The 15,382-nt window shown below is 34.7% G+C and overlaps 1 protein-coding gene across 2 annotated transcripts; it reads left to right on the forward strand.

Moving 5' to 3' along the window:
* The first annotated feature begins 9,867 nt into the window (after positions 1–9,867).
* LOC132185780 (putative disease resistance RPP13-like protein 1) lies at positions 9,868–14,954 on the forward strand. Of its 2 annotated transcripts, XM_059599578.1 has the most exons (4): positions 9,868–14,192; positions 14,359–14,457; positions 14,551–14,621; positions 14,834–14,954. In XM_059599578.1, the coding sequence occupies exon 1, from the start codon at positions 10,001–10,003 to the stop codon at positions 14,129–14,131; it is 4,131 nt and encodes a 1,376-aa protein (XP_059455561.1). In that variant the 5' UTR covers positions 9,868–10,000; the 3' UTR covers positions 14,132–14,192; positions 14,359–14,457; positions 14,551–14,621; positions 14,834–14,954. The 2 variants fall into 2 exon arrangements, with proteins under 2 accessions (XP_059455561.1, XP_059455553.1); XM_059599570.1 differs by having other exon boundaries at positions 14,359–14,621.
* The last annotated feature ends 428 nt before the right edge of the window (positions 14,955–15,382 follow it).

The raw sequence follows: 15,382 nt of genomic DNA on the forward strand, positions 1-15,382 counted from the left end.
AGAAAATTTTTTTAAAAAATTTAATTTTTTATGGGTTTTGAAATTCAAAAAATCTTGATTAAAGGAATCGAATTTTTAATTTTTTTCAATTATTCATTGTTATTAGAATTTTTCGTTAAATCTTATAAAAAAATTGAAGTTATATTAGGATCACGTTTTTCATCATGAGAAGTTTTATGCCATTCCAACTAAGCAGAAGCAGAAAGTAGGCATTTCTATGATGGTGGAAAGTTTGTAAAAGCATTATGGCCATGATTTAATTTTGTTTAAACCTTCTAATTACATTACAATCCTCAACAAATAATCATATGGTAACTTGCTAAACCTATTTATTATTACACATTTACAAGAAATATACAAGAATCTCCTATTATTCTAATATAAATCAAATCTTATCAACTGTTGGATAGATAAATACCCAAAATGTATTCAACTAATAGGTGGATCAATATACAGCAATTATCTACTTAAAATTATAAAATTTGTATGTGGTTCCGATTTGCAGTTTGATTTTTTCATTAACTTAAATAGTTAGCATTTATATTCGTTCTACCCCTAAAACTTCTAGAAATGTAACTGTGCCTACTTTAAATAAAAAATAAAAAAAAGGAAAAAAGCGAAAATTGGAAGAAAAAAAAAAAAAAAACTACCCTAAGAGCGAACCTGTTTGAGATTGCGTTAGAGAGCTTACCGGTGAATCTCTTCCAGTAACAAAAAATCCAAGGGAAATTGAAGTAGTTGTTATTGCAACTGGAGTTCACACTTTCTTTGGAAAGGCAGCTCATCTTGTGGAGAACACCACACATGTTGGACATTTACAGCAGGTCCATTTACAAGAAATTTTATCTCCATAATGTCTAACCAAAACTTTTTTGAGTGTTTTAAGCAGCATTCTCAAGACTTTCTCCAAATCATAACAACAAATTTTTTTTTTTTTTTTTTTTTTTTTTTTGTAACGGCAATCAAAAACTTCTGGATTTGTTCAATTGCTATTGGGATGGCTCTTGAAATCATCGTGATATATGCGATTCACAGGAGGGAATACTGTGTCGGCATTGATAACCTACTCGTCCTCCTAAGCCATACTAGGGCAAAGATTTCTTTCCAATTGGATCGGAGAAGTAGGGCCCGCAAAACCAATTGGCTGGTGGTGGTCGGAATAACCCAATTAAGTCGCAGAGTTTTTTTTACTAAACTGGTACTTTTTATTTTCAAACCGACATTTTTGTGTTAAATCCATTTTAAACTTTCCAAACGCACACCCAAACAAATCCTTAGAGAACAAAGATTTTGTTCAAATTGAGTTAAAAGAAGGGTTAAATACTCTTTTGCCCCCTAGGGTTTCAACACTTTATTTTTTCTTCTTTAGGGTTTCATTTTTATCACCCTTTAGTTTTCATAAAGACCAAGATGATACTTCTGTTAAAATTCCGTCCAAAACTTAACGAAACGTTACGTCAGCACCAATCAAATGTCGCCATGTGTCATATAAATAATTTAAAAAAAAAAAAATTAAAAAGATTAAAAAATTATATTTAATTTTTTTTATTTAAAAAAAAAAAAAAAATTGGGTTGGCTGTAGACCCTTGGCCATTTGATCTGGCCAGTTTTTTGGACCGTGAATCCATTATAGGTTCCGGTAGTGAGGTTCTGGGTCTATTGAGAAAGATATACTGTTGGAATCTGCAGAGTGCTTGGAAAAGGGTTTGGCTGGTGATCTATCTCAGATTGATTCCAAGTCACTGACAGAGGGGAAAATGCTCCTCTGGACACTGGGGAGGGGAGGACATGGAAGTTGAAGATGACATTACTGATACAGAACAGTCAAAAGCCGATGAAGAGAAATTTGTTGAACGGGCAACTCATTCTATGCATCAGATTTAGCTTGGGGGTAAAGTAATTAAGGAGCCACCCATGGTGGCCTGGGCAGATATTTGATCCTTCGGATCCTTCAAATACCCCAAATGGCCTAGCCACCCACAATTTTCTTTTTGTTTTTTTTGAAAAAATATAATTTTTTAATCTTTTTATTTATTTTTTTAAAATTAATTATATGACACGTGATGACATTTGGTTGGTGCTGATATGGCGTTCCGTTAAATTTTGGACGAAATTATAACGGAAGTACCATCTTAGTCTTTATAAAAAACACATGTACCTGGAGAAAAAATTAAAGTGTTAAAACCTTAGGGGGCAAAAGAGTATTTAACCCTTTAAAAAATTAGTCTATAAAATTAGCATGCGTTTATTTACAAGAAAACTTCAAAAAATTCTCTTGAATTTTCATGCGCTTTGAAAGTATTATGAAATTCAAAAAATCTCAATTAAAAGTATCCAATTTTTAATTTCTTTCAATTACTCATTTTATTAGAATTTTTTGTTAAATCTTATTAAAATTTTCAAATTAGTCATATTTGTGATAGGATACATGACACGTGGCGACATTTAATTGGTGCTGACGTGATATTCCGTTAAGGTTTGAACGAAATTTTAACGGAGGTACCATTTTGGTCTTTATGAAAACTACAGGTACCTCATGTGATAAGAGGAAAAAAATAACGTGTTGAAATCCTAGGGGACAAAAGAGTATTTAGCCCTTTTCTATTATAAGAAAATTGTAAATATTCAGGTATTTATTTGTTTATAAAAAACAAACATCTGGGCAATATTTGTTCATTGCAGTTTAGCAATACTGGATAAAGATTCTTTGTAATTCTTAGGCTCTTTTACCTAGCTAGTAAATTTCTCGTTTCAATCGTGGACTTTGCTCTAGAAAAAGAGAGTTTTTTTTTACGCAACAATACTAATATGTTAATTTCAACTAATTACTAATTTTTTTTTTTATTATTTAACAAAGATCAATCTAATGATTAGTTATGAGTGCCACATTGGTATTATTGGATAAATATTGAATGAAATTATATATCTATCATAAAATTATATTATGAGTACCCAACAGAGAAATATGTGAAAAGAAAATAAAAAGATAAAAGGGGGAGAGAAAGAGTTTTTAGGAATAAAATAAGGATGGAGTGAGCTATCAATGACAAAAATTGAAGTTACATTATCATTATATTACCAGTTTTATTTCATAGCAAATGCCAATCCAACTAAGCATGAAAGTGGGCATTTCTATGATACATTACATGAAAAATGATCTTTAGCAACCATATATTTAGCAGCAACTCAAATATCGTCGATCTTAATTAATTGTTAATCACCTTTAGCGACGACAATTTTCAGTAGTCGTTAATTTCATTAAAAAATAAAAAATAATATCAAAAACGACTTCTAGTCGTTGCTGATATGTCGTTCCTAATATCGGCACATGAATTTTTTTCACGCGCGGAAAGTTGCACAAATGTATTTATGATGGGATATAGCTTATTTGCGACATCCATTATGGTCGCCAATAAGAATTCTTAATAGCGACAATGGTTGTCATTAATATTAAATTATTGCGTGTTCCTGTATTGCAGTGCGATGGAGGCATGGAGCTGAACTAGTCGCAATAGGGTCTAGCTCACACTCATGTGTCAATCAACCATCCATGTTGCCAAAAAAAAAAGAAAGAAGCAAAGAGTAACAATTATCGCAACTAAATTTTAGTTATTGCTTAAAGAAGAAGAAGGTATAAAAACAATTTTGGTTATTGTGATTTGGATTTTTGACAAATAGTTTATTGAGTTTTAAAAAGTGATTAATCATTCATTAAAGGAAGCCAAAAAGAACAAATTAATTAGTCATTGATGTTAGAAAAGTTGATGGGATCTGTTAATGTACATGCTACCTCTCAAATTATTTATTTATTTAATTTTTACATTTGGAAGTGATTATTAGTCATAGGGTGGTTTGGTTACCCCAAAATATGCTAAAAAAAAGTGACAGAACCATTTCCAAGGCTATTTGGGTGGTTTGACCACCTTCATTTAACATATCAATGGATTAAGTTAGTCTCCAAGATATCCCAAAAACGTGCAATGATCATATCCACTTTCTCCATGAAAAAGTAATCAGCTGTACCATCAATTCCAATACCAAGTTGGGATATTATATATTAAATAGTTTAAACAAAAAAAAACCATTCATATTGGCTTTCTATAGAGAGAGGGTGTCAATTAGTACCCCACTAAAATAAACTGAACAAGTAATCGTAAAGAAAACTTCACTTAACACTCCTTAATTTTAATTATATTTGCAATTATCCCTCTAAATGATAACAATGGCTATTTGACCTTGAATTGTGCATGCCAACCACACCTTTTTTTTTTTTTTTTTTTCCAAAGTGGAGAACACAAACGAAAATGACAAAGAAATCCTAGTAATAGTCAGGAATGGGTCAAATAAATAACCCGGCCCATCAAGCGAAATAAAACGGCCAAAAGAGACTGTATAAATGGCAATATTCCATAAACGAAACAAAACCCCAAAGGGTTGCCGACATGACCATTAGTGGTCAGAAAAAAAGAACAAAGCCGACCATTAGTAGTCGGAAAGGAGAGGAAAAACTTTGTCAAAAATAGAAAAGAAGGCCAGATCAACGATCTAGCCAAAAAAAGAAACATAGAGGACAGAAAATTACATGGAAAAATAAAAAGACAAAAAATACAGTAAAGCAAAATAAAATCTCAAAATCCAAAAATCAGCAACATCAGAGGCGGAGACGTGGAGGCTCGTGAGTTCCACATGTCGGCGCGTGAGATCCACGCATTGGCGTGTGATGGCCGGAAGGATGAGTGAGAGGCAACGGCGGGAAGAGATGATGCCGGAGACAATGGTAGAGAGGCGCGTTGGATGGCGAGGCTGCTGGAGGGTGACAAATCGAGCTTCAAAGAAACCAGATTGGAGACCTATGACAAATCTGAACGAAAATGCCGTTGCCATGACTCGGAGTAGGCAGTGGAGCGTCGGAGGAGGGGCTAGAGTCGTGATTTCTGGAGGAGATTGGATAAATTGCACAAGGCGATGGATAAAGCCTCATAAGAGGTGGAAAGAACCGGAGAAAAGAAATCACCAGTGAGGAGCAACACGGTGAGAGAGGAAGAGGGGTAGATGAGGGGAGGAGGGGGAGGGGAGAACAGGTTCTTCCCTCCACCTCAGGCTTTTTATTCAATGCCAAATTAAAATAGATGTTCCAAAAGGCTACATTGCAGTATCTGTCAAAGAGAGTGCAAATAAGCAATCCCTAATCCTTTTGTTTTTGTTTTTATTATTATTATTTTATAAGTAATTGAGATATTATTATAAGTGTATAGCGCCCCATGTACATAGAAAATATACATAAGAAGCCATGCCAACTAATCACCAAAGGTCCAAAGGAGAAACACAAGCAACTGAACAAAGATACAAAGTGTTAAAAAATAAGGATTTAATCTCTTCTAAAATTCTTTGGCGGTCCGCAAAACTCCTAATATCATTCTTGACTCTACCTTTCATTTCGAGAATAATTTGGGCTTAACCATATGATAGGGTATCTCATTATTTCATTTTATGTTGAAGAAACTATCCCAACTATACAAGTTTTTACAATTTTTTTTTTTGTCTCCTGTCGAAGTTTACAATGACCTTTTATCCTTTTGGGAGCCATTGTTTGTTATGACTTGACCTTTCTGGTACAAGATAATAGAACCATTTAGAGTTGTAATGGAGTGGAGTATTGAATTTTTAATTGTAATAGAACCATTTAGGGTTGTAACGGAGTGGAGTATTGAATTTTTAATTGTTATAAATATAGCAGACATAATATGTAAGATGTAGAATTTATGTATTTTTATTAATTTATAAATATGAAACACTCTGAGTAATTTTCTATCTATGTTGCCTTCATTTTTTTATAGAATTTTAGTTTAAGAAGAGTTGTGATTCTATTATTGTTTGTCTATTACGAACCCACACACCATCCTGCATCACATTGGCTATTATAGCTAAAAATTAATGAAGAAAATGCTTTGATAGTGAAGCGTATGTTCAATCTGGCAGTGGCTCCAACCTAAGCTTAATCCTTTTATTGCACCTAAACTAAATTCATATTTACTTACCATTCAAAGATCCACTCGTTTATTCTCGTAACTTTTTTCTTATTCAATTAAAAAAAAAAAAAAATCCACTCGTTTCTAGACAAGATTGACACCCTTAAAATACATATGTGCATCGTGCAACTTCCCAAGCAATGTTTATTCATAATTCAAAGAGGAAATCAAACAAAAAGGAAAGGAATAGGTAATTTCATCACGGAGGTTGCTTTAGAAAAAGAGAGAGAACGGTAACATTCGATAATAAATCTCCACCCACTTTCCTTAGAAAAAATAAAGTCTCCATCCAGTTTCTTTCACCAACAATTAAAGGTGATCGAAACATGACAGCAAAAGTCTTTCGCATGTACCTCTCATATATTTAAACAAACTCGAAGAAAAATAGTCTGTCCCCTCACAATTGGCCACGTTCCTTTATTTTCATTTATTTATTTTCCTTCACCTGCATCACTGCAGTAGTTTTGTCCACTTGGAAATAAAAATAATTAGAGACAGAAAAGCATGAACATGGGCGAGAAGCCAGCAATTAGAAAATTATTGGGGTGAGAAGTTTAGTGCAGAAAATGGTAATATGATGGGGTCGGGCAGTAAGATTATAGTTTATGTGGTAAAATTGATAATGTGGGGTAATTCATGAAAAAAAAAAAAAAAAAAACACGCATCGTGCAACTTCCTAAGCAATGTTTATTCATTATTCAAATAGGCACTTTTCATATTGAATTTTTGTATAAAAAAATAAAATTTAAAAGAAAGTAGAAAAGAGAATAAATAATCTATATTGAATTTTTGTATAAAAAAAGTAGTTAAGTAGAGAATTGTATTTTTTCATAAGTCATTTTACATTATGTTGCTAGAGATACTCTTAAGTCGAGACGGGACAGCACGTACATAAAGTGGATTCCCCATGCATCCACTGGTTTGAGAATAATATTAACCTGAACAGAGTCAAATTATCCTTAGGATTGAATCAAAAGTATAGTCAACAACACTACTGTTGGGCCAAGGATGCAGAGTTAGCAAAGATCATCATGAGAAACAATTTTTTTTTTTCATTGGTGATCAATTATATTGAAAAATAAGGCAAAAAAATATAGTCCTATAAGTAGACAGCAAAGAAACACAACACGATACAAAACATATCCACAGCAAGATAAAGTCAAACCCTATATGTTCCTGCCGATCAACCAATGTGTTGGTTTTCTGCGCGCAGGTCCTGGGTCGAATTGTAAGGGTGTGCTCTTGTAAGGGGTGTGTGTCTTTAGCTATGCCTAAAGCTAGCTTGATGTAAATACGTGTTTGTTTGTGCTTTATAAAAGTTACTCAATTATCTAAAAATAAATAAATAATAATAATTATAGTAAAGGTAGGTGTTACCCTAAGTGTTTGTGTCAGTACCCTTTTATTGTTCTATGTTCCTAAAAACATTCCAAGAAAATACCCAGCAAAGTAATCATTTGCTATTGTAGATGGGTCCTGCAATTTCCAGCTCCATGATCAGCATGTGTAATTACCATCTTCTTTCTTTTGTAAATACCAATTAAAGAATTTGATAATAAACTAAACAGACGGAAGACATAGATAGAAAGATACAAAAATTAATTAAATCACTACCAAAAAATCCATACTTTGTGACGTGTCAACAGTCTGGGTTTTTTAAAAGGTCACACCAAAAGGTGACTTTTTTGGCTAAAGGGTATTGTTTAAACAGTAAACGACACCCCTAGGGCATCGTTTTACTGTTGAAACGACGTCCTCCCTATGAGGGACGTCGTTTCAACAGTGACACGTCGTCATTGTTTGACGACATGGCACTATTGACATGGCGCCAACTTAAAGTTTGCGCCGTGTCACTGTTGACACGTCGTTGGTTATGATATACATTCATATATGAAAGTCTTATAGCTAGAGGCTACATTTTTTTTTTTTTTTTTTTTTTTTTTTTTTTTTTTTTATCTCTTGGTTTCTTTGATTGTGTACAAAGTTCTATTTGTAAATCTTTACCAGTTATTTGAATAATTTCAAATGTAGAAAAAATTATTTAATCCCTTAATTTAGGGTAACCAAATCATCATTTATCATAAAAGATTTATGTCCTTGTTATGTTCATGTAAGATGAATCGTGAGAGTGTTGATCTAACAACCGACATTGACTACTATGACCAGAACTTGCTACCATTGTTGAAATACATCTTCCTATCAACTTAAGCTTTGAAACAATAAAGTTGTGATTTAATATATTATCAGAGTCAAAAATCCTGAGTTCGAATATTAACTCCATCATTCACTCCTCATTTAATTAGTACATATTTTTATCAACTTAAACTTTTGAAACAAATAATAATTTAACAATTATGGCCGAAACTTGATGAAGAGATGCTTCGACTGTGAAGCGTGTGTTATAATGGGTGATAACTCCAACTTTAATTAGTCACTGTTTAAGAAATAGAAAATATATTTGAGGTTTTTGTTTTTTTGTTTTCGAAATATCCGCTTGTTTTGGTGAAACGAATAAAAAAAAAAAAAAAAATCAAATTGTTGTGGTTTGGAAATGATTTATTAGCGAGCATTGATCTTGAAATTACCAAAAAGTAAGCGAAACTAAAGTTTTCATAAGATGACCCAACAATATTCAATCACTACTAATTTCAAAAATTTAAGTAGATAAAAACAAATTGATTTAATTATTAAATTAATATTCTAACACTCTCTTTATGTGTGGGCTCAAATTTACTCTTAATAAGTAAGGTCTAACACGTTAAATATTCAAAAAAATGAGGTGAATGACGGAGACAAGGTTCAAATAAAAAGACCGTTGCTCAGATACTATGTTAAATTACCACTTGTCCCAAAAGCTTAACAGACAATACTCTAGAACCGATAGAATATCACAAATTTATTCATAAAGCATTTGTAAACTTCTTACGCAAGCAACTTCTACAGAATTTAATCTATCTATAAAATTATGGTGTCTTTAACATCCTGACTTTGCTATTATTGTTAGTTCTATAGAACTAATACTAATATGACCACCTATTTATGTGTTTACCAGACTGCATTTACCAACAAAAAGAACTTTGGAAAGGAAGCTCGAGAGGCTGCTTGGGCAGCAAAGTTATATTTTTCAAACACATTCCCAAATAAATGGAGAAAGAGTGGCCACTCCTATTGTATTGACTTTTATTTCGTCTTCTTAACAAACAGATGGAAAAAAAATTTTTGGACAATGCTTTCGAGAAAAGAAGTGCTAGGCAGACTCACTTTCACACTCTATGTCATGGTACCAAAAATCGATCGTCATTAAAAGTTAAATGAATCATTATAAAACTTTGGATGAATGATACTTTTTAGAGCATGTTTATGATTTTGTTTGAAAAATAAGGTCTTTTAAGTTAAAATGCGTTTTTCTTTTAAAAAAAAATTTCATTTTTAAGCTTTTGTCCAAAGCGCGTTTTGGTCATTTTTAACCCTTAAAAATACTTTCAAATTTTTTTTATCAAACGAGTTTTTTTTTTTTTTTTTTTTTTTTTTTTCCAAACGAACTTTTAAAATGTTAAAACCAATTTTAGATCAATAAAATGCACACACCCAAACATACACTTGATGCTACATTAAAATTAAAAAAAAAAAAAATGAGGAAAAAAAAAAGTGTACGTGTTGCAGTTATTCGAAAAAGATAGATAACGACTTTAAAAAATAATAATAATAAAAAATAAAAAATTGATAGATAACGTAGAAGCCATCCGTGGCCAAACAACTAAAGATAAGAAAAACACAGAGGACAGAAATTTCTGTCCAGAGGGAAATAAAACAAACAGGAAAGGAATAGGTAATTTCATCATGGTCCATGGACGTTGCTTTAGAAAAAGAGAGATAACATTCAATGATAAATCCCCACCAATTACTTTCTGCTTTCAGTGCTTGGCTACCCTCAACCCTTGCATCGTTTTTCTTGATTCCTGAAGAAAACAATGGCGGAAGCCCTCCTTTCTGCGTTCCTTGGAGTCCTCTTTGACCGTCTCTCGTCTCGGGAGTTGCTCAACTTTGCTCGCCGAGAGGGACTTGAGAAAAAGATGGATAAGTGGAGCAAAATGCTGTCAAGAATTGAGGCTGTGCTTGCTGATGCAGAGGAGAAGCGAGATAATGGCGTGGCAGTGAAGAAGTGGCTAGATGATCTCAGAGACTTGGCTTACGATGTGGATGACATCCTCGATGAGTTCGCCACCAAAGCTTTGCAACAGAAACTGACGGGAGGAAATCAGGCCAGCACAAGTAAGGTACGGAACTTCATCCCTGCTTGTTGTACTGGTTTCAAGATCAACAATAGGCTGGGGTCAGAGATAGAGGAGATCACTGATCGATTCAACGAGATGGTGAAGCAAAAAGATGATCTGAAATTGTGTGAAAATGTTGATAGGAGGTCACGCAGAACAAGAGAGACACTGGCGCCAACTTCCGTAGTGACCAAAGCTAATGTTTATGGGAGGGAAAAAGATAAAGAGGCTATACTTGAATTGCTGGTGGGTGAAAAATGTAGGGATGCTCAACTCTCTGTGATTCCTGTAATTGGTATGGGGGGCATAGGAAAGACAACTCTTGCCCAGCTTGTGTACAATGATGAAAAAGTGCAGAGCTATTTTGATATGAAGGCATGGGCTTGTGTTTCTGAAGATTTTGATGTTGTTAGGGTGACAAAAACAATTTTAGAATCTCTCACCCCTGAAAATTGTGAGGGTAAGGATCTAAATTGGTTGCAAAATAAACTAAAGGAGAATGTGAAGGGGAAGAAGTTTTTAGTCGTTTTAGATGATCTTTGGAATGAAAACTACCATGACTGGAGTATCTTACGTGCTCCTTTTGAAGAAGGGGCTTCAGGAAGTGCAATTGTCATCACAACTCGCAATGTGGGAGTTTCATCAAAGACAGGTACCATTCCAGCTGCTTACTCACTCAAAGAGTTGTCAAATGATGTTTGCTTGTCTATATTGGCCCATCATGCATTGGGGAAAAGAGACTTCAGTGCACATCTAAACCTCAAAGATATTGGTGAAGGAATAGTTGGAAGGTGTAAAGGCTCCCCTTTGGCAGCGAAAGTACTTGGAGGTGTCTTACGCAATAAAATGGAGCCTAATGAGTGGGAAGATGTATTGAAGAGCAAGATATGGGATTTACCAGAAGTGGGAAGTGAAATTGATCCAGCTCTTATGTTGAGCTTTCATCATCTCCCTTCACATTTAAAGAGGTGCTTTGTGTATTGCTCTGTACTTCCCAAGGACTATGAATTTGAGGAGACACAGTTGGTTCTACTATGGATGGCAGAAGGTTTACTTCAACCACGAGATGGGAGAAAGCAAATGGAAGATTTGGGTAGCGAGTATTTTAACAATCTGCTGTCGAGGTCATTTTTCCAACAATCATTCAAGGATGAATCAAGGTTTCTTATGCATGACCTCATCAACGATTTGGCTGAAAAGGTTGCAGGAGATATATGCTTTAAAATGGAGGATAGAATTGGAGGTAATAATGGAAGGAAACCTTCTACGAAGGCTCGACATTCATCTTACCTTGGCGGTGAATATGATGGCATTCAAAAGTTTGAGATTTTTAATGATCTCACATGTTTACGAACCTTCCTACCTCTTATGCTTCCATATCCAGGCAATTGTTACTTGACTAGTAATGTTCCTCTTGAATTATTGCCAAAATTGCAGCGCTTAAGGGTGCTCTCTTTGAGGGGATACAACATATTTGAGTTACCAGAGTCAATTGGTGATCTCAAGCATCTACGGTCCTTTGATCTTTCTCTCACTAAAATCAGAAGCTTGCCTGATTCAATAGCCACTCTCTATAATTTACAGACAATGATTTTGGAGGATTGTTCTAATCTAAAGAAATTGCCTTCAACGTTTGCTAACCTAGTCAATTTGCGACATCTCAACATTCAAGGAGCACGTGCATTGGATGCAATGCCTCCGCAAATGGGTAAATTAACTTGTCTCCAATCATTGTCTAATCTAGTTGTGGGAAAAGGTAGTTGTTCCGGGGTAAAGGAGTTAGGGCCTTTGTTGCATCTTCGAGAGACACTTTGCATTTCAGGATTGGAAAATGTGATTAATCTTGAGGAGGCGAGGGACGCTAGGTTAATTGAAAAACACAATCTCCATGGGTTGTCATTGAAATGGAGTAGAAACATAGATGAGTCACAAGATCGAAAAAGTGAATTAAAGGTACTTAACATGCTACAACCTCACAAGGGTTTAAAAGAGCTCACTATTAGACACTATGGCGGTGCAGAATTTCCAACTTGGTTAAGAGTTCCCTCATTTTGTAATATGATAGTTTTGAAGATTGAAAGTTGTGCAAAGTGCACAACCTTGCCAGCAGTGGGCCAGTTACCATCACTTAAAGAACTTTTCATCAAAGGCATGGCCAGTGTGAAAAATATTGGAAGTGAGTTTTGCGAGGAAGGTTGCTCACAAGCTTTCAAATCCTTGGAGATTTTGCGTTTCCAGAATATGCAAGAATGGGAGAACTGGATTCCTTGTGAAGAATTTCCAAAACTGCTTAAGCTTTCTTTTATAAGGTGTCCCAAGCTTGTCGGTAAGTTACCAAACCACCTTCCTTTATTACAAAACATTGTGATAAATCAATGTAGGCAATTGGTGGTTTCAATTTCATGCTTTCCAGAGCTATGCAAACTAAAAATTGAGGAATCAGAAGGGGTGGTGCATAGAGGCAAGGTTGACTTCGGTTCACTACGCTTCTCGTCTCTTTCAACAATTTCAGAATTCACATGTCAAATAGAAGGGTTTATAATGGAAGGGCTGACAAGCGTGGAAGATTTGACGATTGAAACTTGTGAGGAGCTTACGCCTTTGTGGTCAAATGATGTGGGATTACTACAACATCTCCCATGTCTTCGTGTTTTGAATATTTCTAATTGTTCCAAACTTGTTTCTTTGGTGGCAAAAGAAGTGGAAGAGCAGCTACATTTGGGTTGGCCATCCAAACTCAAAGAAATCAGGATAAGAAATTGCGAGGTCCTAGAATCTTTACCCAAGTCAATGATGCACAACAACACGTGTGTTGAGTATATTCATATCAGTAACTGTCCTTCCCTTACGTACTTTGCAGTAGACCAACTACCTCCAATGCTAAAGCGGCTATATATAGAAGATTGTAATATGCTGATTTCGTTGGATGGGGATGATGTCAACAATTGTGGCAGCAGCACATCTCTTCTTGAGCACTTGATAATTATGAATTGTCCATCGCTCAAATCCTTAACACCAAGCAGAGAATTACCTACAACACTTAAATCCCTCACAATTTCGAATTGTAAGAATCTGGAGTCGATAGCGAAGAGCTTCCATCACAACTCGTCTCTTGAAGTGATTGATATCGAATCATGTGAGAATCTTAAATCCTTACCCATGGGCATACACAACCTCAGCCATCTGGATAATATTTATATTTTCAAATGTCAAACTCTTGTTTCCTTCCCAGACAAAGGGTTGCTCCCTGCCAACCTGAGATCACTTTCGATTTTCGAATGTGAGAAAATGCAGGTCTCGCCCAACTGCATACAAAACCTCACCTCTCTTCAAGGATTGTGGATAAGAAAATGTCCAAGCATTAATGTATCATTTTCGGAAGTAGGTTTTCCCACCAGCCTAACATCACTTTCTATCGATGATATGGCGTCGTTTAACGAGGCCTTTTTTGAGGGGGGATTGTACAAGCTTACCTCTCTTAAAAAACTTGATATTTTCGGTCACTCTCCGCATCTGGTGTCCTTCCCAGAGATGATGCTACCTGTCTCTCTAACCAGCCTCATCATCAGAGACTTCCCGGATTTGAAATGCTTATCTTCCAAAGGCTTTCAAAACCTTGCCTCTCTTCAATTTTTGTTTATCTTGGATTGTGAAAAGCTCACGTCCTTCCCAGAGGATGGCTTCTCTCCCTCACTCCTGCGGCTTTATATCCAGAGATGTCCTCTACTAGAAAAACGTTGCAAGAAAGATCGAGGACCAGAGTGGTTCAAGATAGCCCACATCCCTTGCATTGTAATTGATGGGAGATTAATTTATGAACCAGAATAGGAGAATCCGTGAATCCGAGTTTTGTTTGATGCAAGTAAAGTTTCAAGAAATAAATCCAAAGGTCAGTTTATTGTTACATCATTTCTTTTTGGATCTCATAAAGGGAGAATCACAGACTGCCTCTCTTCTTCCCAACAACACTTGATTCTCTATTTGTTTTTATTTTTTTGGTCTAAATGTTGGCGTTGGGTTCACTGAACGTTTCTATTCTTGTTTGGTTTCCACAGCAAGAGGATAGGTGTTTGTTAAAATGCCCAAGCGACAACGTTGAGAGAGGAGGCCTTCGAATATGAGTTTTTCATTACTATTTGACCCTCCAAATATAGGTAAGTAACTAGATATTGATCCTTTGATAAGGTTGGCATTCATATTCAGTAACTGGATTGATCATGTTCATTCATTTAATTTTCATTGAGAAGAAGTAGATGGGATTATCTTAACGTTGTATCCCCATCATCAACAAACGGATCCGGATTATGAATATAAAGAGGTATGTCTCACTGCTCATTCAATTTTTGATAATTTCTAAAAAAGTTTTGCATCCAAGTAGATATAGAAGTTATTAAATTATATTTTAACTGATACAGAAAATAAATTATTCTTTATTGTTGATTCTTGTTAAGACAGTAGTTCGAGTACGAAGTTTTGCTCTACAGGTACGTCGATCTCTAATGAATGTTTATCCATCTTTGATGCTTGCAGATGGTTCAAAAGGCTGGTGCAAATTGTTACAACTTTCTCCATCTGTGTATTAATTCCTGTATAATTGGAGGTGTGCAGCTTTATTTTGAAACAATGGTTGCCAATCTGTTATGTTTTTCTACTCCTTTTTTGTTCTTTTCCTCTTTGTATTGTTTTCTCGGTAAGCAGAGTATGTATTAGGCGTATGGTCACATGACAAATTTCAAATTTTGATTGATTTAACATGTACTTCAAGTTATTTTATGAATGGAGGAATCATTTTCACGAGATACCATTTACGATAACAATAAAACCGAAGCGAGTAAAAATAGTCATTAAGGCAATGATTGGGATCTCTGTCCTTAAATTGAACAAAGAGAGTTATTGTCTTGAAAACTATATTCATATGGATAGTAATTCAAAGTTTTGCATATTAAAGACACATTTTCATCAAGGAGCTCTCACCAAAAAAAAAAAAAAAAACTACTGAATTCTATCAAATTGTTGTGAAATAATATTTAAAAGAAAGCTGAAAAGAGAATAAACAATATGTTAGAATTGCATTTTTTT

Source organism: Corylus avellana, chromosome ca1, assembly GCF_901000735.1.
Source record: "Corylus avellana chromosome ca1, CavTom2PMs-1.0".
Lineage (NCBI taxonomy): Eukaryota > Viridiplantae > Streptophyta > Magnoliopsida > Fagales > Betulaceae > Corylus > Corylus avellana.